The 20,072-nt window shown below is 66.1% G+C and overlaps 2 protein-coding genes across 2 annotated transcripts in view; both read right to left on the bottom strand.

Annotated features, from left to right (window-relative positions):
* Nucleotides 1-1,803: 1,803 nt before the first annotated feature.
* Nucleotides 1,804-8,469, bottom strand: CDC42EP4 (CDC42 effector protein 4). Its single transcript, XM_050908405.1, is given in 3 exon segments — nucleotides 1,804-1,925; nucleotides 1,928-2,923; nucleotides 8,421-8,469. Coding segments are annotated over 2 exon segments (933 nt in total). The 5' UTR covers nucleotides 2,792-2,923; nucleotides 8,421-8,469; the 3' UTR covers nucleotides 1,804-1,856.
* A 6,597-nt stretch (nucleotides 8,470-15,066) lies between these two features.
* Nucleotides 15,067-20,072, bottom strand: part of SDK2 (sidekick cell adhesion molecule 2) — a 49,863-nt gene continuing 44,857 nt past the window's right edge. Inside the window, 8 exon segments of the mRNA XM_050908647.1 lie at nucleotides 15,067-15,444; nucleotides 16,554-16,680; nucleotides 17,062-17,200; nucleotides 17,870-18,010; nucleotides 18,351-18,515; nucleotides 19,225-19,350; nucleotides 19,492-19,653; nucleotides 19,750-19,887. Of these exon segments, the coding sequence (XP_050764604.1) occupies nucleotides 15,091-15,444; nucleotides 16,554-16,680; nucleotides 17,062-17,200; nucleotides 17,870-18,010; nucleotides 18,351-18,515; nucleotides 19,225-19,350; nucleotides 19,492-19,653; nucleotides 19,750-19,887 (1,352 nt within the window). The 3' untranslated portion in view covers nucleotides 15,067-15,090.

The raw sequence follows: 20,072 nt of genomic DNA, 5'->3' as shown, positions 1-20,072 counted from the left end.
TGCTGTTGTTCTCCCCGTCCCGGACAATAGCCCAATGTCCCACACCGTGGGGCGTTGTGTCAGGCCTGGCGCATGCACAGGACCCCATTGTGTCCCCACTGTGGCACAGCACTTGCCCGCTCCCACCAGCTTCACCAGGGGAGATCCCTCCAGGAAGACAGGGGCACCCAGCCCCTCCTAGGGCCAGATGCTGGAGGGGCCAAATCCTTTCCTCCCTCTCCATCACCAGTGAGGGGAGCCTGGCCGGTGCTCCCGCAGAGCCATGCTCTCCACCTGCTCGGGGAAGGACGCTGGGGCTGCTCCTGGTGCTTCGCCCCATCACAGCCCAGCACCATCAGTGGGGCTGGGGAGGGAAGGCAGCCCCAGTGCCGGCAGAGCCCCGCTTGCCCCAGGGGCTGAGCTGCGGGAAGCCGGCTGGGGGATGGGAGCGACCTGCCCTGCTCACCACGCTGGGGTCGGCAGGGGCCACGGCAGCCCCAGAGGGCCCAGAGCATCCAGGGCAACCCCAGCGCTGGCCCCCAGCCCGTGGGAGCGGGGACAGCCAGTCCTGCCCCGCCATCACCTTCCCCTCCTCCCTGGCTGGCAGGGAGCGGGGCTGCGGGGAGGAGAGCGGCATCTTGGCAGAGCCGTCCCTTGGCAGGAACCGGCCTGGCCGGAGGGTCCCAGCCCGGAGCCAGATCCGGCCAGCAGGAGCTCGCCCGCTTCCTCCCGCGATGGGCAGATAAAGCATGGCCTCTGCAGGTGCCGAAACACCGGCCAGGGGACCAGCCGCCAGGCAGGACTTCAGCCAGGGACAGGCAGCGAAGGTGGAGGCAGCAGGACAGGGTCTGGGGACGGTGGCAGCACAGAGAAAGCTGGTCCCCATTTGTGCAGCAGGGTGCAAACACACATGTCCCCACGCATCTTGTCCCCCAGGAACTCAGGCCACTGCTGTCACTACCGTTTCCTTTTATTCTTTGCATTTGTACATACATAGTATAAAACCCTCCTCTTCCAACCGCCTGCATCAGGCCAGCGTTGGCACTGCCCAGCCAGACCAGCCCCACGACGGCAGCCGCCCGGCACGCCGGACACCGGGGCTCACCCTGGCTCACGGGGGGTTCCAGGTGTTCCTCCCACAGGGGACAGACCCACGCTCCCATCGGCATCCCCGGGAGCAGCCGATACCAGGGCTGGCCAGGGGTCATCCCCGCAACCCCTGGGCTGTTTGGAGGGTCGAGCATCTGGGATGGATCCATCCATCAGAGGGCTGGGGAGCGAGCCCCCACCACGGCACGGAGCTGGAGGCTCTTGGTCTGCAGAAAGTCCCCAAGAAACCCGGGAAGCTGGAGCTGCCCACGGTCCCGGGTCCCCTCTGAGCTCCAGAGCCAAGTCCTTCCTCATGGGAAATCTCCCCTCCATTAAAACCAAAAGTGAGAGTAAAGGAAGTTAAGGACAAATCAGAGAGCAGTAAAAACCATACGGTGGGAAAAAATTATATATATTACTAAAGGGGCTAAAACTTCAAAGCCTCGTCTTGTTTGATCCTATATTGCTTTACATGGGCAGGGGGGAAAAAAAAAAAAAAAAAGGAAAAGAGCTAATATCCAAAGTCCAACAGAAAGAACGGAAATCGAGTCTGCTTTCCCTCCCAGGATGTGCTGGAGCTCTCCAGGGGCCGAGAGGCATCAGGGCTGCCCCCGGCCCCGGGAGCAGAGCGCTGTCCTGCCACGGCATGTCCGCTGCCGGACGGGGAGAGGGAACGAGTCAGGAGTTGAGTCTTCCCTGGTGCCACCCGTTGCAGCACCGGGGTATTCAGCCCCGTGTCCAAGCAACCGCAAATGAGAACCAGACCCCTTGGCTCGGCCGCCCGCCTTTTATACTCTGATCTCGTCGTCGTCTTCGTCAGCAAAGGAGAACTCCTTGTCGGGGCGTTTTGGGGGCCCCCCCGCTGGCTCGGTGGCCCGGGGACGGGGCTGCGCTCCTCTGGCCCTGAGGTGCAGCTGGACGCCGAACTGCTGTCTCTGGGGCAGCGGCCGCCGGCACCACGGGATGGGCTCTGGCTTGGCGGGGCTGCCACCGCCGCTGCCGGGGAGCCGGGCAGAGCGGCATCCACCTCCTCCTCGCGGCTCTCCTCCGCCTCGGGGTCTTCGTCCTGCTCCCACTGCTCCTTATCCATGATGCTCAGGACATCCCCGAGCATGGAGGGCCCCAGGTCGATGTGGAAGGACATGATGGACTCGGCGTGCTTCATGCCCGCCCCGCTCTTGGCCACCACGACGGGCAGCTCTGTGATGTCCCCAAAGTCGCGCTCGTCCAAGCCGGGACTCAGCGGCCCGGCGGCCGCCCCGTTCGGGCGCTGCTGCTCTTCGGGGCTCACCTCCTCGGGCAGCTTCTTGACGGGGCTGGAGGAGAGGCTCTTGGGCAGCTGCCCCGCGCTCCTGTCCACCTCCTTCTCGTTCAGCTGGGGCAGGGAGACGGCATTCTTCACGAAAAGCGCCGAGTCCCGCAGCGAACCCAGCATGTCCCGCCGGTCACCTCGCGTCACCGACTGCGAGCGCTTGCTGCTGCGGAAGCGGCGGGAGAGCAGGCTGGGTTTGGAGGCGCCCGGCTCCTCACCCACCTCCAGCCCCGGCTCCCCTGCCTTGCTGGTGAGGAAGGAGGTGTCCCCGAAGGCGTCCCCAGCCCGTCCCACGTGCATGGTGTGGCGAAAGTCCCCCAGCGGCGCGCTGATCATCTCGGCCGTCAGGTCGGCCCGCGAGCGCCGCTTGGAGTGGGCAGAGTTGGAGACGAGTTGCTTGAGGATCGGCATCGTGGCAGAGAGGGGCTGCGCCGCGCTGCACCGGGGCGGCCAAGACGGAGCCACACGTCCCACGGACCGGACTGCTGCTCACACTTGGTGCTCTGCGGCTGGGCTCCCACCAGCGTCACGGATGGGTCACTCCTAGGGGACAAGAGAGAGGGACACGGTCAGGCTTCGAGGACACGGATGGGCACGACCCCGCCGACACCAGCCCTCACCCTGCCAGGCTGCAAAACATGACCCCATGCCCGCCAGCCGCTCCACTCCCCTGGGAATAGCCTCCACACAGGGCATCGCTCCACGGGGGACAGGTCCCCAGACACCCCCGAGCTCCCCACACCCCCTGAACGAGTGGGTCCCGGACCCCATCCACGGAGCAGACGTGCAGAAAGGACTGCAAGAGAAAGACCTGGGCACAGGGGTGTTGCAGGACGGTCCCTGACCCTGTGCCGCACGTAAACGGGCACAAAGAGGGATGCGAGGTGCCGCGGGCACTTGCCGTCCCCTCCCCGCGCAGCCCCAGCCCGCCGAAGCAGGGCACGGCAGCGCTCGAGCTTCTGGGAGCCGCACGCCGAGAAGATGCCTGGGATTTTTTTTTTTTTTTTAATTGGAAGAAAGCAGGGAGGAGCAGACGCCAGGAGGAATTGGAAACAGACGGCAGGAAGTGTGCAAGGAGGGCGTAGAGCCCCCGGGAGGCACCGCCAGCCAAGTAGCGTGCCGGGGGGAGCCGGGACGGGGGACGGGGATGGGCAGGCACCCCGTGGTACCCTTTCACGCTCGGCAGGATGGGGACGCAGCCTTGCTGCTGCCCTTGAGCACCCCAAAGCCCTCCATACCGCTCCTCTCTATACCCCTGCGCTGAGCCCATGCATGGCTGTGCCCGCCCTCCCCGGCCACCTCACCGTCACCGCTGTGACTCCAGGGGCGGCAGCGATGACGAGGGCCCTGGCTGACCGGGATGAGGAGAGGCATGTTCCTCCTTCCCGTGGCCACCTCAGTGCCACTGGCCGACCCCTCCAGCCCAGCGCCTGTGGCCACGCAGGAGGGGACAAGGACAGCGACCACGTCACCGCATCCCACGCTTCCCCTGGCGCCAGGCAGCCCCAGGTGGTCCCCGGAGAGGCTGCCGGGGAGGAAGGGCTCGTGGCCGCCCACTTCCTCCCTTCGGGCACCGCCGGCGACACCACGGCCCCGTGACATGCACAGGGAAGGGACTGACGTCTCTCCTCTGAGCGAGCCTTGGGGCGCGGGCCACGTGTCGTCCCCCCCCGTTGCCCACCCAGCCCCAGGGTGCAGCTGAATGGCTCCGTAGGGTCGGCTGGAAGCGAGCCCCAGCCCCACAGCCCACGGGCGGCAATGCCAGCGCAATCCCGGCACAACGCAGTCCTGTACCCGCTCAGCCGGACACCGCAGGGGGCCACAGCGTCTGCCCCACAGCTCCCAGCGCAGTTAGGGGAGGGCTCCCACCCCCCATCCGTTCCCAAACTTGCCCTGCAATGCCCGTCCGTCCCCCACCACGGCAGCGGGGCCTCAGGCAGGCTGTGGCCAGGCTGGTCCCGTGCAGGCAGGACGGACTCTGACCCCATGCGGGTGCAAAGTCCTGGTGCCCAGCCCTCCCACGCACAGCTTCCCTATGGGGCCGGCCAGGACAGGCATGCCCCACGGCACGGCGCTGGTGGCACCGCTCCCCGTCCGTCCCCGTGCAGGATCCCACTGCCCCACGGAGGCCGCAGCGTGAGCCCTTCTCGGCAGGGCGACTGCCCCACTCTGCTGTGGCAGAGCCCCAGGGATGCGACGGCACAGGGGGGCTCCGGCCGGGGGAGCCCCCAGTTTATCCCTAGCAGCTGGGGGAAGAGACAGAGCAGCCATGCCGCCTTCTCCACACCCTCAAACCAGGAGCCGGGTGGACATCTTCCCCTCCCCTCACCCCATTCGAATGCAGACGAGCAGCTCGCTGGAGCCCCGCTCCCCTCGCCAGGATCTCACGCACGCCCAGCTGAGCGCGTGTGCATGGCACAGACATTTTCCCCTTGCAAGGTCTCCTTTCAGGCCGGCATTCCTCCAGCCTTTGGTTTTACATAAAACAAACACTCCCGGCGAGCTCCCCAGCTGGGCCAGGCAACCGTGCTGCTGATTTAGGCCATCTGGGGACTGTCCCTCCCTTGTATTTAGATTTCGGGGCCAAGTTCAGCATTTGTGAGATACTTTGCAAGCTTCGGCAAAGGGGCCACGGGGAGGTTGGAGCATTACCGGCGCGCCGCAGCAGCCTCCCCAGCCAGCAGCTCTCCATCACCATCACAGCCTCCAAACAAGCCGCCGCGTCCCCCCCTCGACGCTCCTGCCCACGAAGCCTTTTCGTAGCAGCCAAAATCTCCCCCCCATCCCTCAACGCTTTGCTCCCAGCTTGCCCCGAGAGGTGACAGCAGTGCAGCGGGATGCTGCTGCCCGCACAGCCTGGCTGCCGGCCCCATCCTGCCCAGGGGGAGCGGGACACAGAGCCCTTTTCTCCTCCTCTCGCTCAAGGAGAGGAGAGCGGATCCTGTGACATTCCCACTGCCGGCGCTTTCACAAAGGAAACCAGGCCAGGGCGGCTTCGCAGCCACCGCCTCTCCAGCTACCTACCAGGGAAAGCTGTTCTGTAACCCGAGAGACTTTGCAGGCAGGCAGGCAGGCTGGCAGGCAGCGCTGCCCGTCCTGGGGCAGCGAGCCCAGAGCACTGCCAAGTCCCAGCAGGGCTTCGGGGAAAGGGGAGGGGACGGGACCTGCAAGCGCGGGTCGAGGACAGGAGGGATAAAGCGTACCCACAGACCATGCGCTGCTTCCCACCTGCCCTCTCAGCCCTTTGGGACCATGAGCTCCGAGGAGCGGGAGCCTCAGGCCCCCGGGGGACACAATTTCCCCTGCAAATGGGTGTCTGCTTGCAGGACAGTGGGGTCCTGCAGCCAGTGTGGAGGGTGGGACAGCCCCAGCCGGGTGCAGGGCAGGCAGCAGGGACCGCGCGCCCTGATGGCGCAGGCTTCCCACAAGACCCCCCCCATCCTCCCCATCTCATCCCACTCAGCACCAGTCACCCATGGGGACCGGAGGCACAAGTGCCTTAAAGAACGAGGCCAGCGAATGGGTGCACACAGGGGAAATGCGGAGTCCAGCTGCTCGCCCATGCATCCTGCCCTCGGCTCATCCCACTCACAGGCTGGGAGAGCCAAACCTGTGGAGAGGGAAAGCATCCTGGCCGGCCCGGCCGGCTCCAAACGAGCCTCCCCGGCTTTGCCGTGCAGAGCACCCCAGGCAGCGCCCTCCAGCCCAGAGATCAGAGGATGCTCTCCCCACCCTGCCGGGTGCTAGGGCAGGGGCTGCGCTGGACCGGTCGGGCCCCCCCATGCTGCCCGGGGCCAGGGAGAAGCCGCACACCGGGCAGGGAGGACATGTCGGCTGCTCAGCCCCACTTTCTGGTGCACTGCCCCTCGGGGATCCGGCTCAGGCGGCCCTTTGATGTTGCTGCCTGGCAGACAGCTGCTGGAGACAGGACACGGATCACACCCTGCCACCGTCGGCCCCGGGAGGGGACCAGCCTGCTGTCACACCCTCACGTCAGGCTCCTCGGCCAGTCTTCCCAGGGCCCGGGGGCAGACGGTCCTGTTAGTGCGGGCAGCCCAGGCACCCCGGTGACCGCCTCCTCCCCGGCACGGGTGACAGGTCTGGTCCTGTCCCTGGCATCGGGATGCCGCTGCAGTTCAGCCATGGGATGTGCGGAGCAGCCCCGGCAGCGCCTCTGGAAGCGGAAAGGCAGCCGGCAGCAAGCATCAGAGCCGGGGGCTGGCGAGACAGCTCACCGGGGCAGGAGGCAAAGCCTGGCTCTCGCCAGGGCTATCGGCACACCGTTCAGCGCCAAGCTGGGGAACTCACCGCCCCAGCGCCGGCACGCCAGTGCCAAAAGCAGAACAGCGCTCCCCGAGGGACTGCCAACGACCGGGAGCTAGCCAGAGTTCAGCGAGGAACTATTGGCAGGACAGGCCAGAACACGCACAGGACCATAAATCCTCTTGCAACGGGGCCGTGAACCAGCCCACGGCTCTCCAGGGCGAGGAGGGGATGTTTCCGGGGGGAAAGGTTATCTCCTCGCTGGCCCCGGCTCCCTCTCTCACAACAACAGGGGCTGGCCAGGGTCCGACAGGATACCGGGGCTAAACAGACCTCCTGACCTCTGCCGGGCTCCAAATTCTTGCGGTTTCGCTGGGATGGACGGGAAGTAAACAGGCAGGCTTCCCACGGCTTGGCTCCGGCACCCTACCTGCCGGCGGAGCCCAGCACCCCGCAGCCGGCCGGCTCGGGGGGCCTGCGATCACGGTGGCTGTTTGCGCTCGTGACAAAACCCAGGGAACAAAGGGAGAGACCGTCGCGGTCAGCACAACGCTGCCGGCAGCAGGACTGCCCGTCGGGGCCGTGGAGGGAGCCCCACTGCAGGGTCAGCCCATGGCACAGAGTCAGGCGTCTGGCCCCGGCGATGGGGATTCAGGCCAGCCTTGCTCTTTTCCCCCCCCTAGGACCCAAACCCACTGAACCTCCTCGGTGTTAAACCTCAGCTGGATTCACTCCACGGTCTCTAAGGGAGCTGCATCCAAAACAGACTTGTTTACTGTGCGCCCAGCTAGGGAGAAAGCCCTGTCCCGGGGAGCAGAGATCTGCGCTCCCTTCGCTACCTCGCTCCGTGCCTCAGTTTCTCCCCCAGACCGCTAACGATCCCAGCTCCCTTTAGAACAGCCTTCCTGATCTATAGATTCGGCACTCGGAAACATCTATACTTAACGCTGCTACCGCCAGGGTCAAACCAGGGCGGCAAGGGCTGAGTTCAGCTCCCCCCGAGCGGTCGCTGCCCACCAGCTCCCAGTCCCACACCGGAGCGGGTTTGGGATCCAAGCCCTGTGCCCAGGCTTGCAGAGCCGGGCAAGTCCCCGCTCTCCAGGGCACCCATGGGAGCCGGCGTGTGCTCCCTAGGGACGGCGAGCAGCGCGGGAGGGCAGGCTGGGGGCGGCGAGGGAGGCTGGAGGGCCGGCTGGGAAGCCCTGACCCCTGTCCCAGGCTGCAGGAGGATGAGCTGGAGGGGAATTTCGGGCAGCTCTGACTCAGCACCCGCCTGCGCCCAGCCCCGGCCAGCCCAGGGGTGCTGCTGGACCCGCTCCAACGCGGGGAGGATCAACCTTTCCGAGAAGGGCCGCGGGCAGCCACCGCCCCGGCTGCAGCCACCGCCGGCTCCGGCCACCGCAAATCCCTCGTCGGGCTCGACGGAGCGCGGGGAGCCGCGGGCGAACGGCCGCCGATCGCCGCCGGGGCGGGGTGAGCCGGGCCGGTTGCCCCACGCTGGGCAAACACGGCCCTGCATCCTGTTAACCCCTTCACCCACCCGTGCCGCGGACCGGCCCCACGCTCCGGCGGTGGTGGTGGCGGCGGTGGGGGGGGGGGGGGGGAAGTCACCGCCGCCCCCGGCCCGCTACCGGAGCGGGGCTCGGGGCAGCCCCGGGGACCCCGCCCGCCGTCGGACAATAGCCGAGCCGGAGCCCGGCTGCCTCCCCCCGCACCGAGCCGAACCGAGCCGTGCCGGGCTGAACCGGGCCCCAGCGTGCGCCGGACCCCCCCTTACCTGCGCACCCGGGACCCGCTGCCGGTCCATGGCCGAGCCGAGCCGAGCCGAGCCGGAGCGAAACTACCCCCCCCCCCCCACTACCGCCGCGGCGGGCATGATGTCATCGCCCCGCCCGGGCCAATGGCGTTGCGCAACGTCATGGGGCAGCCCCACACCCTCCATTCAAACCCGAGTGGGGCGGGGGGGGGTAATCCTTGTCCCAGGCGTGGCCTCGCCCGTGGGGGGTCCCGGCGCGTCCCGCAGGGGGGGGGTGTCCCTGAGTGGGGTCACGAGTGGGGTCCTGGGTGGGGTGCAGGGATCCGCGGGGGTGGGGGGGTCCCAGGTCTCCTCTCGGGGGGTCGCGAGTGGGGTCCCCCGGGGCAGAGCGGGGGCTGGCTGCACCCCTGGCAGACGGGCCGGCGGTTGAGGAGGTGGGGGGTGACCGACTCTAATTAGTTAAGGGGAATTAAGAGCCGAACTGAGCTGCCAGGAGGAGGCGGGTTCATCCCTGGGGCAGCACCAGTGTCCCCGTTCCACTCGTGACCGTGACACCCACGAGGCTGCAGCACCTACACTTGCCCTCCACCATCCCCCAGCTCTCTGTCCCCAGCCAGCCCCGCTGCTCCATCCCCCTCGGGGGGCCGCAGAGCCCCTCCAGGCCGTGGGTCGGTTGGGTGGTCTGTGGCTGGGACGCGATGGCGGGGGCCCCCCGGCCCCCCGGCGCTGGTGATGTGCTGAAAGGGAGAGTGCAGGGCTGCACAGCCGCTCTCAGGGATTAAGGCGAGACCTTTGTGGGAGAAAAGGGGCGGGAGAGACACGATTATCCTGAATCTGCCTAATGCAGCGTTTCTTGCATATTCCGGAGCGTCTGGCGTCTCTGCGGAGGGAGCCAGGCTGGGGCGTAGGGCGGTGGCAAGTGGGGTCCTGGGATACCCCGGCTGTGCGACCCTGGGGGCTCGGATGCTGGGGCACGATGCTGCAGGGGGCGAAGATTTCTCATGTCACCGGTGCAAGGAGCTCCCTTCCCTGGGCTCGGCAGCACCAACCCGGGGGCCGTGGCTGCGGCGGCAGCCAGGGCTGGGCAGCACCGGGCGCTTTGATGGCTCATCTGGCGCAGACGATTCCCTCCGTGGGAAGGGCAGGAGGCTGCTCGCAGCATAACCACGGAGCCGCCGCTCCTGCGGGCAGCGGGGGCGAGCGTGGCACTGTGGAGATGCTGGGGTTGGCAAGGTGGAGAGACTCTGCCGGACTCAGCACCAGGGCCAAACCACCCAGGGCACGGCCTCTGCCCGCAGCCCGGGTGTCTGGCACTACCCCGCCTCTGCCGGTGCTTGCAGTCTGCTTCCCAGGCCGTGCTGCTTCCTCGGCTCATACCAGTGCCATTTTCATAGCTGGTTTGTTTGGCAAATTTTATTTTCCTTGCTTTCCATATGGGGAAACTGAGGCAGGAGGCAAAGCCCCATGCCCACAGTTGAGCAGGGGTCCCCTGGGAGCCACCATTGGATGCAGTGGTGGTTTGTCGGTGGGTGAGGAAGAAGAGGAAGGTTTGCCAGAGCCCCCGCCGGCACCTCTACCCACTCGTGTGGGGCCAGCGCGTGTTAATCGAAGGCCGGCGTGGCACCGGCGCGGCACGGCTCGCCTCACCTGATGCTGTCATGGGAGCACAGCGCTGGCTGAGACAGCGGTCAGGAGGGATTAACGTCAGCCGGCTGGTGGGAGCAGCCGGGGAAGGCTCCCGCGGGCTGGCCTAACTCCGGCTGGGAAGAGCAGGCACCCACTCAACTTGAAAAACTGCCTGGGAGAGACGGGCACCCTCCCCTCTCCTCTGCGGCAGCTCGGGCCACACAGAGCCCCAGGGCTGGATCTGGCCTTGGGGAGATGGCAGCGAGGTCGGGGTGCTGGGAGGCTCGGGAGCGTGGAGCGGGTGGCTGCATCGCTCCCACCCTTCCTGAACCCGTCGCCGGTTCCTTTTATTGCTTCTCAGCAGCTTTTGAAAGCAGAGAAGAAAAAAGAAAAGGCTTGAAAAGCACTTTGAAAAGCAGGGCAGGGAGAAGCGCCTGAGTTTCCCGGCAGCCCCGTCCCCTCCTCCTGCCGCCAGCGCCTGCCAGCTTTGTCTGCTGACGCTGCCTCAGCCGCGCAGGAGATGCTGCCGAGCACGGCGGGTGCTTTCCCCAAACCCCAGTGCTGCAGCAGGGTGTGGGGATCACCGTCCAGACACCCCAGGGTGCTGGGAATGGGGCATTGCCCCCACAGCCCCCCCACATCCCTCCAGCCCCAGGGCCCAGTGCTGGCTGCTGCCAGAAACCTCCCCAATAGCCCCCGCCAGCCCCACAGACACCAGCTTGCACCCACAGACGTGGTGTTTCACCCCTTCCCCGTGCCGTTCACCCAGGGGTGAGTGGTTAGCCGGCTAACCAGTGCACCCTGGCAGGACCGCGCTGCCCGCTCACAGATGGCACCTCGGCACCCATGGGTGCACGGGTGAGCACCAGGACAAGCAGTGTGCAGGTCGGAGCCTGCCGCAGGCAGGCTCTCCCTGCAGCCGCCTGCCTTTCCCACCCAGCACGCTCCCCTGGCCGGCAGTGCCAGGGAACAGGCTCGCACAACCCGCCGCCTGCCCGGGAACCCATTGCCCAGCCGCGGTGCAGCCGCCCCGGCTTCCCCTGGGGGATCCCACCTGGAGCATGGCTGCCGTGGGGACCCACCGCAGCCGGCAGCACCTATGGAAGCCCCCTGTCCTGGCACAGCTTCGGCATAGGGACCCCTTCAGCCGGGGTGCCGCGGTGTGCGCTGGGCACCCACGCCTGCAGGACAGGGTGCACAGACCTGGGTCCGTCCTCTCCGCCGCTCTCCTCTCCCCGCCGCCTCGGGAGAGCTCTGCTGCCGTCCCTGCCGCCGGCAGCTCTGCCCGTGCCGCGAGCTTCGCAGCCTGGCACGGCGCAGGAGGCGGCAGGGCCCGGGGCACGTGGGGCTCTGAGGATGCGCCGAGTCCCATCTAGCCCCCGGCGTGGCAGGAGGAGCTGTCCCTGTCCCCGTGGCCCAAGGCAAGGGAAAGGTGGGGACACTCGGCTTTGCCCCAGGAGCTGGCAGGGAATTGGAGAAATCTGGAGGAAAGGGAGAGCCCGGGCTGCAGGGCTGCTTCTCCTCCACCGCACACCGAGCATTTCTCTTTGCTCTGATTACTCCTTGCTCGATCTAATCTCAACCTGGAAAATAAACTGTTACTACCTGACTCCTCCAACACCAACACCGCTTCAGCTAAAATAAATAAATCAAAATAAATCACGGAATTCAGCCCAGCTTTACAGGTCGCAACCCCCATTTCTGGCACATAAACATCTCCCCATCGCATCTGGGGCAGCGAGCAGGTACCACTCCAGTGCTGCCCCGTCCGCACAGCGAGGTCTGGGGGTGCAGCTTCTCCCCTCTGCCCCACTTTGGCTCGCCCAGCCCTGATAAGCAAGCGGTGCTCTGCCCTTGGGAGAACCGCAGGCCATCGCTGAGCAGCAGTTGGGAGATACGTCAAGGCCAATTCGGTCCCCAGGGACTGATTGCTGCCGACAGCTCACCCTGCCCGTTTGCTGCACAGAGCAGCCTGGAGAGCGGGCAGCACAGGCAGCAGCGGGGCTGGGCATGGGCAGCTCAGACCTGCCTGGAGGGGCCAGGGCGGCGGGAGGGACTTTTGGAAAGAGCTGGTTGTGGCAGCAGTGTGGTGAAAGCCGAGGCGGGAGAGAGGCGGCTGTGCTTGGCAGGGAGCATGGCATCTTCCCCCGCGAGCCCAGCCGGTCCGGTTGCATCTGTGCTGTGGGGAAACTGAGGCAGCACAGGTGAGCGAGAGCTCCTGCTGGTGCCACTGGCACTCAGCCCATCTCTGCTGTGCCCATAGCGGGCTTTGTGCCCTGCACAGCTCCCAGACCATCCCGAAGAGGTTCCCTGGGGAGCAGAGGACGAACCCACCGCTGCGGTGGGCTGTGGGATCTGCCACTTCCTCCGGTGCTGCATCCTTCGGCTGTGGGAAACCACGAGCAGAAAGGGCTCGCCTTGGCTTCACCGCCACCGTTGCCACAGGGCCCCAGGCGCTCCTGCCACAGCCGCACCGGCAGCTTCACCTCCCGGCACGGCACCAGCTCCAAACCTGCCGCAAATGTTGCTGCGCCCTCCGGCTTCTCCTCCTCGTGGCCAGGGACTAGCCAGGCCAGGGCAGGCGAGCGGGACCTGGGCTCTGCTCTGCCCCAGCTGCCGGGGCTGCGGCACGCCGCTGTGCCGGGGAGCACATGCAGACCCCACGCAGGAGCCTCCCAGGACCTGAATCCCCTCTGTCCCCGCAATGGGGGACGCATCCAGGGACCGCGTCGGTGCTTGCTGGGTCGTTGCTGCTCACAGGGGCTGGCACATGCACTGCGCGGGAGGGGAGCATCCCTCGCACCGGGAGCATCCCTCGCCCAGGGAGCTCGCCTGTGTTGCTCAACTCCTCAGACCTGCTCTGCCCCGTGTCTCTGGCGGCTCCGCGTCCCAGCCCCGGTGGGAGGAAGGTCTCTCTTGCACAAGCCGGGACGCCTGGGGCTGGAGCCGGGCTGCAAACGAGGGGCAGGATTTGTCCGGCCAAACACAGACCCCCCTGCCAAACGCAGCCTCCCCCCGAGCAGGGCGTCAGGGCTCCCTTCGCTGCCCAGGGAGGGGACGGGCACCCCTAGGTGCACCCCTGGGTGCTGCACTCCCTTTGGCGCCAGCTCCCAAGTAGGTCAGATGAGTCACCTGCCAGAAATGCCCTCTGCTCTCCGCCGGCTCTGGGGCCCCGGCAATGTGCCGAGGTGGGGACGGCGCTTCTGCTGGTGGCTGTGGCTCAGCAGCGATGCCACCATAGCATCCCCCATTTCTCCCCAGCCCACGGGATGGGTGAAGCGGGGCTGCGGCACTGGGTCACGCACCCCCAGCTCCAACCGGTCCCCAAATCCAAGCCCCTGCCCTGCCAGCAACGGGGTCCTGCGGCAAGGGGCTGTGCAGACCCCACAGCCTCCAGTCCTGGTAGCCCCTGGCGAGGGAATAGCCCCCAGCGAAGGAAGCAGGTGCCGGTGTTTTGCTGGCGCTGTCGGCAGGCCGAGCCTTCCCCAGCCCTCGGCTCCAGACCCACGCTGTTTGCTGCCGGAGGAGTGATGGGCGATGAAACCTGAGCGCGTCACCCAGATTTTCCTGCCAGGCCTGAAGGGCAGAACAGGCGGCGAGGGCGGCTGCAAACCGCCCCAGGAGAAATCCCCGGTGCCAGCGATGTGGGGCTGCTGCTGGCAATGCCGAAAGCACCCGGTGCAGTGGGGTCACCTCCCTCCTTCTCTATCCCACCACTGGGTCCCCTTTTCCTCCAGCTACAGACCCCACTGGGATGGAAACACGCAAGGATACAGCCATCACGGCTCCCTGCACCTTTCTGGGCCCTATCCCGGCACCACAGCCTCTGGTACCCTCTGCCCGGCTCCTTCCCCAGTGCTGTAGGGCTGACACAAGCCCAGACGGGGCAGCGGGACAGACGGACGCATCCCGCCAGCCCCTTCGCTGCCGCAGCAGGGTGACAGAGAGGCAAGACGGGCTGATCCTCAGGCTCTTTATTGGCATCTCCCTCGGCTCAGCCCGGGCGCCGCGGCCCCGCCGGGCTGGTGCCTGGCTCACTGGTAGGCACTGCAGGGGTTTTGCTATGTAGAGACCACCAAAATGGCCACGGTCCCAGAGCCCCCCCCCGGGCATCACCCCCCCGGCACACCCCTCTTGCTCCCAGGCCTCTGCACAAAACCCCATTAAAAAAATCCCCAAACCACCAGAAATGCAGAGGTTTGGCTACAGTCGCCGCATCGCCCCCTCTGAGCCCTCGCCGGAGCCCCTGCGTGGCCCCGGGGTGCAAAATCAGGGGGGACATCAGCACCACGTGCACCCCAGCGGGGCTCTCCCGGGGTTTAAGTCCTGGGTTCTCCTGGACTGGGGGGGCTGTGCTGGGCCAGGCACAAACGAGGGGAGGAATTAATTGCCCCCTGGGTTCCTAGCACAGTGGCTACCCCCTTCTCCCAAAGGCTGGGGGGTCCAGGGTGGGGGTTTCATGTCCAGCGGTTTTAAGATCAGCAGAGCTCCTCTTCCCCTCTGCAGCTGAGGGTCCCTGTGTCGCTGCTTGTCCCCAGGTCCTGGGGAAGCCACAAGCGGAGGCTGGCGGAGGGGCCGGGGTTTGGCACAGCAAGAGCCCCTGCACCCAGCCTGGCAGCACCCATGGGACCCCGGCGAGGCCGGCAGCAGCTCAGCGGCAGCTACAGCAGGTGCCAAGGGTGAAGTCCGGTGCAATCCTGCCGGCACCCCGAGCCCTCCCGCCCCACCTCGGCCGAGGAGTCCGCAACGCAGAAAGCTTTGGCCAAAAAGAGGAGCTGGGTTTTGCTCCCCAGCCCCAGGGAAGGCGCTCGGCGTTCTGCTCCGGCACTGCCAAGAAAGCAAAACACCCGTCGCAGCACCAAGCCTGGGGCCGCTACCCCCCATGGCACTGCTGCCATCCCTGTAGTCCCGCGGCCCTTCGGCCTCTCCGCTTCCTCCTCCTCTTCTCCCCCTTGCCGCTTTTTTCTTTTTTCTTAATTTCTTGGGGCTTTTCTTTTTTTTTTTTTCCCTTTCTTTTTTTTCTATTTTTTTTTTTCTCCTGTTTGTTTTTGCTTCTGTTTAAATATCAAACGAAAGAAGAAAATCCAGCGATGGGGGCTCTAGAGCCGGGGGCCAGGCTGCTGGGTGGGCGGTAGAGGGTACCGGGCTGACTGGGGGGGTTGCCGGGGGTCTGGGGGGTGGGAGTCCTGCTGGCTTTGGGGCGGAAGAGGCTGCCCTGCTGCGTGGAGGTGCTGTTGGAGAGGGGCGTGTGGTCGGGCTCCCCCGAGTCGCTCTCGGTGTAGCTGTACGCCTGCGCCCGTGAGATGCCCTTCTGCTGCCGCCGCCACGAGTTGTAGTAGGTAGGGTCGCTGATGTAGTGGTTGACGAAGGAGTGGGCTTTCTGGTGGCCGGGGTCCACCTCGTACTCGCTGTCGCTGCCCTAAAGAACAGGATGGGGGAGTAAGCATGGGGTGGGGGGGCATCACCCACCAGCCCCAAAAATAGCGTGAGCTTTCCCGGTGCTCTTTTGGGGATGCTGGCGAGCACATCCCAAAAGACTTTAGGGGCTGGGACGGCTGCAGCACCGCTGGGGTGTTTCTGCCTCTTGCTAAAGCAAAATAAAACCTCATACAAAAGGGTTGCAGAGTTCTGGGGCCCCTCGGGGGGGGTCCCCGAGGCAGTGATGTCCCCGGGTTGGCGGGGAGGGTGTTTTTGGGAGGCGGGTGCTGGCGGCCCTGCCTCCCCGCTGGCGGTAATTAGATTCAGCTTCCCCTCGCCGTGCACAAAGGGCCCATTGAGGGCGGTGGGGAAGCTGCTCCACGCCAGCGCCAGCTCCTGCCGCTCTTTACAGCTCCTCAAAAGCCACTCGAGCCCCGCTCAGGCAAGAAGAAGCGGAGCCGGCATCTGCCGCGTGAAGGCAAAAGAAACAGCCGGTACAGGCAGCGATGGGCGGCCCCCTGGGGCTGGTCCCCCTCCTGCTCGGGGGGACAGCCGTGGGGACCCCCAGGACCTTCCCCTGGGCTTCAGCCTCGTCTTTTCAGATGCCGCCCAGCATCCATCCTGGGGGTGATGCTCCCATAGCCTCCCCGGATCTGCCTGCCCGGGGAGCTGCCCACAGCCGTGCTCCTGCCCGGCCACAGCTGCCCGTTTCTCCGGGAGGAGACAAAGGTGCCATTTTGTAGGGTTGGCAGAGCCGCGGCCGTTGCCACCAGTGACTGGGCAGCGGGACAGTCCCCAACCCCGCTGCCCTCCCGTCCCCTGTCCCTGGCAGCCCCCAGCAGTGCCACATCCCCAGCACATGGGCCGGGGGCCGTGCCAGCTTCGCTCTGGCTCCGTGCCGTGAAGCCATGGGGGATGCTGCTGCCTAAAAAGCAGGATGGGGCAAGAGAGCGGGACCAGCGTTGCTTTTCCCAAACGTGCACCAGGAGCTGCATCGTGGTGGGCAGAGAGCAGAGCTGATGCTCAGGGAGGGCTCCCAGCACCGTCCATCCTGCCCTTGCATCCCCCTGCCCCAGGTCCCCATCCCCACGGGCAGCCCCGGGTGGTCACCTGAGAGTCGGAGACCTCGGAGGGCTTCTCCGTCAGGCTGCTGCTCTCGGCGGGGATCAGGTCGTTGTACTTGGTCATGTCCTCATCCGAGTAGTGGAGGCTGCCGGGGCTGGGCCGCGGTGGGGACCTCGGGGAGAGGTGGGTGCTCAGCGTGAGTCCCCCGTTGGGGCTGTGCCATGCAGGGATGAGCCCAGCCGAGCCCCGGGGCAGGCGCAGGGACCACCCCAAAGCAGTGCCGAGCCCCCCCACAAGGACCTTGCCCATGGTCCATGAGCTCTCAGGGATTCCCAGCTTCTCAGGCTGTTCAGCATCCCGGCACGTCAGGGCTGGTGCAGCAGCTGCAGCTCATGGCAGGGGGAACAGTGGGCAGAACAGGGTCACCCCCCTGGGGTGCCAGCCCTCCCCAGCCCCGTGCCCATCCCATGGCGAGTGCACGATGGAGGGATGGACACGACATCTGAAAAACTCCCCCTTGCCTGGGGAGGGGGCTGCGGTGGGGGGTCCCTACCGGGTGTAGATGCCGTTCTTCCTGCAGAAAGAGTTCTTGACGGAGAGGCGGCGGTTGTTGAGCTCCAGGGCGGGGAAGCTGCCCTCGTCCAGGCTCACCATCTCGCCATGGCTCAGGGCGGTCGCCTTGGAGCCATTCCCTGCAGGATGGGATGCTTAGCCTCCCCCAGACCCTCCCCGGGCAGCACAGCATGGTGGGGGCCTGGACCCTGTGCAGGAGGATCGGGGAACGGCCCAGGGAGGGTTGTGCCGACTCCAGCGTTGGAGAGACCACAGCCCGGGGACGGCCGCGAGGTGCCAGTCCCGGGGCAGTGGCCACGCATCAGCCCCGTGCCCAGCGCCACCGGCCGTGCTGAGCCTGCCCGCCTTGGCTCGCACCCTGACCTGCCCCATTGCCTCTGGCTCCCAGCTCAGTGGCTCTGTTTGCTTAACGAGGAGGTCTGGATTTTCCCCACAATTTGAGCCCTTGATACAGCTAAGAAAACAGAGCTGTGTTTGACTAATCCCAATGACCTCTGCCGAGCCCCCGGGCTGCCCTGCCTCTGCAGCTAACAGCGGGACAAGTCGCTTATTTAATCTTTAGCTCCCAGCGCTCTCTAGGAAGCCCACAGCATCTTTATCGGATGTCACAGGGTCTCTGGAGGAGCCGTGCCCCAAGGCAGGCAGGGAGGCAGGCTCCCACCGCCCCGCTAAGACCCCAAAGGCAGGCAGGGAGGCCCTGGAGAGGCTCCTATGGGGTCAGGGCTCTGCACCCCTCGGCTGGCACCCCGGAGGGTCCCGTCACCACCCATCACACCCCCGGCACTCACCTGAGTCTGATTTCTTGGCGTACTTCTTGCTCTGCCCGCGGATGATGAGCACGAAGACGAGCAGGAGGATGAAGATGAGCCCTACCAGGGCGATGACCACCAGGAACCACCACTCCTCGTAGAATGGGTTGGCTTTCTGGGCTGGGGCACAGCAGGGAGGATCAGAAGGAGACGGGCATGGGGGGCAAACCAGTATGGATGGGGAGACCCCGCTGCAAGGCATGGGGTCACGCTGGGGAACTTTGGGAGACCTGGATCCACATGAGGGAGCAGGTTAAAGGGGGATAGCAGGAGGCTTTGCAAGGGGAGTGCTGGCAGATGCTGCTGGCAGCGGGATTTGGGGCTCTGCAGGAGCCAGGGAGGGTTGGGGAGATGGGTTTCGGTGATGGCCATGAGAACAGAGCAACACTGGGACTCTCCCTCCGGCACAGGGGTGACAGCATCCCCCCGGGGACACCCACATGCTGCCCCCGTTGGCTACCTGACACGGAGGGGGAAGGCGTGCTGGGGGTCCCGTAGCCATAGTCATTCACGGCAATGACACGGAAGTCGTAGCTGACCCCCTGCTTGAGGATGTCCATGCTGAAGGTGTAGGAAGTCACCTCCTTGGGGATATCTTTGATGAGGATGTCCCAGAGCCCCTCGTCTGGAAGAGAGAAGGGGCCTGGGAGCGGGGGGACCGGCTCTGCAGGACTCCCCAGGGTGAGAGGCTGATCTCCCTCGATCCAGGAGCACGTGCCCTCCGCCATCTGCCCGGCCCTCCCGGCCCCGAGCTCGCTCGCTGCAGCATCATTAAAAAGCCGTAGCAATGAACACAGCTGATCGATCGCCTGCCCCGGCCAAGGGCAAGGCAGCTCCCCGGGGACCTGCTGCCACTGCAGCCCCACAGCACCCCTGGCGGGCTCACGGGAGTGAGGGGTTTCCCTCCTGGGTGCTGCTCCCCGAGGCGGGGAGCAGTACAGACCCCCGTTAACGATTGGGTCATCTGAACTGCGGTCTCTGTGGCAGGGAGAAATCATTAATTCCGGGCTGAAGGAGAGAGCGTGGCCGTGCCTGCTGGCTCCCTGCCGTGGGGATGGGGAGTCCCAGCTGCCAGCCCTGCCTGCCCCTGCCTGCACAGGAGCAGGGCCTTCCTGTTTTGGGATAGCCTTGGTACCCCTCAAACCCCCTTGCCTGGCTCGGCGAGTATCAAGATCTCCGTGCCCGTGAGAGCAGCAGCAATGACCGGTGCTGCTCCACGGCTCGCCAGCCCCTTTCCATCAGTCCCGGTCAGCACCCACTCGGCAGCGCGGTCCTCGTGGACCGGCACCGCTGGTATCGAGGTGAGGATGGAAAGCAGAGAGGAGCTGCAGTACCTGAAGGACGGGCTTCGAGGACGTATCTGGTGATGGGCCCTTGGCCGGGGTCCCCGCTCGACCAGTGGATGGTGATAGCCGAGCCGTAGCGGGAGATGAAGGGCTCGCCGGGGGGGCCGGGGGCACCTGGGGACCCAGAGCAGAGCTAGAGGCACGGGGGTACAAACTGGCACGTGGCCATGCCAGCTTCGGTGGCACTGGGGGAACTGTCCCCACCACATCTCCTCCCTCACCCCAGCATGGCCATCCTGCATGTCCCCCCCCTACCTTCCCCAGGCCCTGTGGTGATGTTCGCCTCAACGTCCGGCCCGTAGGCAAAGGTTTTGGCCCGGATTCGGAACCGGTATGTCACGCCCTCGGCCAGGTCCTTCACCTTCATCCACAGCGGGCTGTTCCCCTTCACATCCACCGTCACGATCTTACTGACGCCTGCGGGGACAGAGGCTGAGCCGGGTCTTCCTCGGAGCCCTTCCAGCTCCCCGCAATGCCCCCAGCCTCCCACCGGTGCCCCCGCCGTGCCCTCACCGTCCACGGGCATGCAGGGTTCGTAGACCAGCCTGTAGCCCTCGAGGACGCCGTTGGGCAGTGGTGGCGGCTCCCAGGACACGTTCACCGACGTGGTGGTCAGCTCGCTGAACCGGATGGAGCCGGGAGCGCTGGGGGCTGTGAGGGAGCAGGGTGGCCGGGGCCAGCTCAGTGCTCCCAGGGGACACCCCCAGCACCGAGCCAGCCCCTCTCCCTGCCTCCACCCTAACGGGGCTGGGGCACTCGTCATCACCATCTCACACCACCCTGGTGCCACTCCCGTGTGCCCCCATCCCCATTGCAGCAAACACCCTGCCAGGGCA

This window comes from Gymnogyps californianus, chromosome 19, assembly GCF_018139145.2.
Source record: "Gymnogyps californianus isolate 813 chromosome 19, ASM1813914v2, whole genome shotgun sequence".
Classification (NCBI taxonomy): domain Eukaryota; kingdom Metazoa; phylum Chordata; class Aves; order Accipitriformes; family Cathartidae; genus Gymnogyps; species Gymnogyps californianus.
This window is presented reverse-complemented; position numbering and strand designations above follow the sequence as displayed.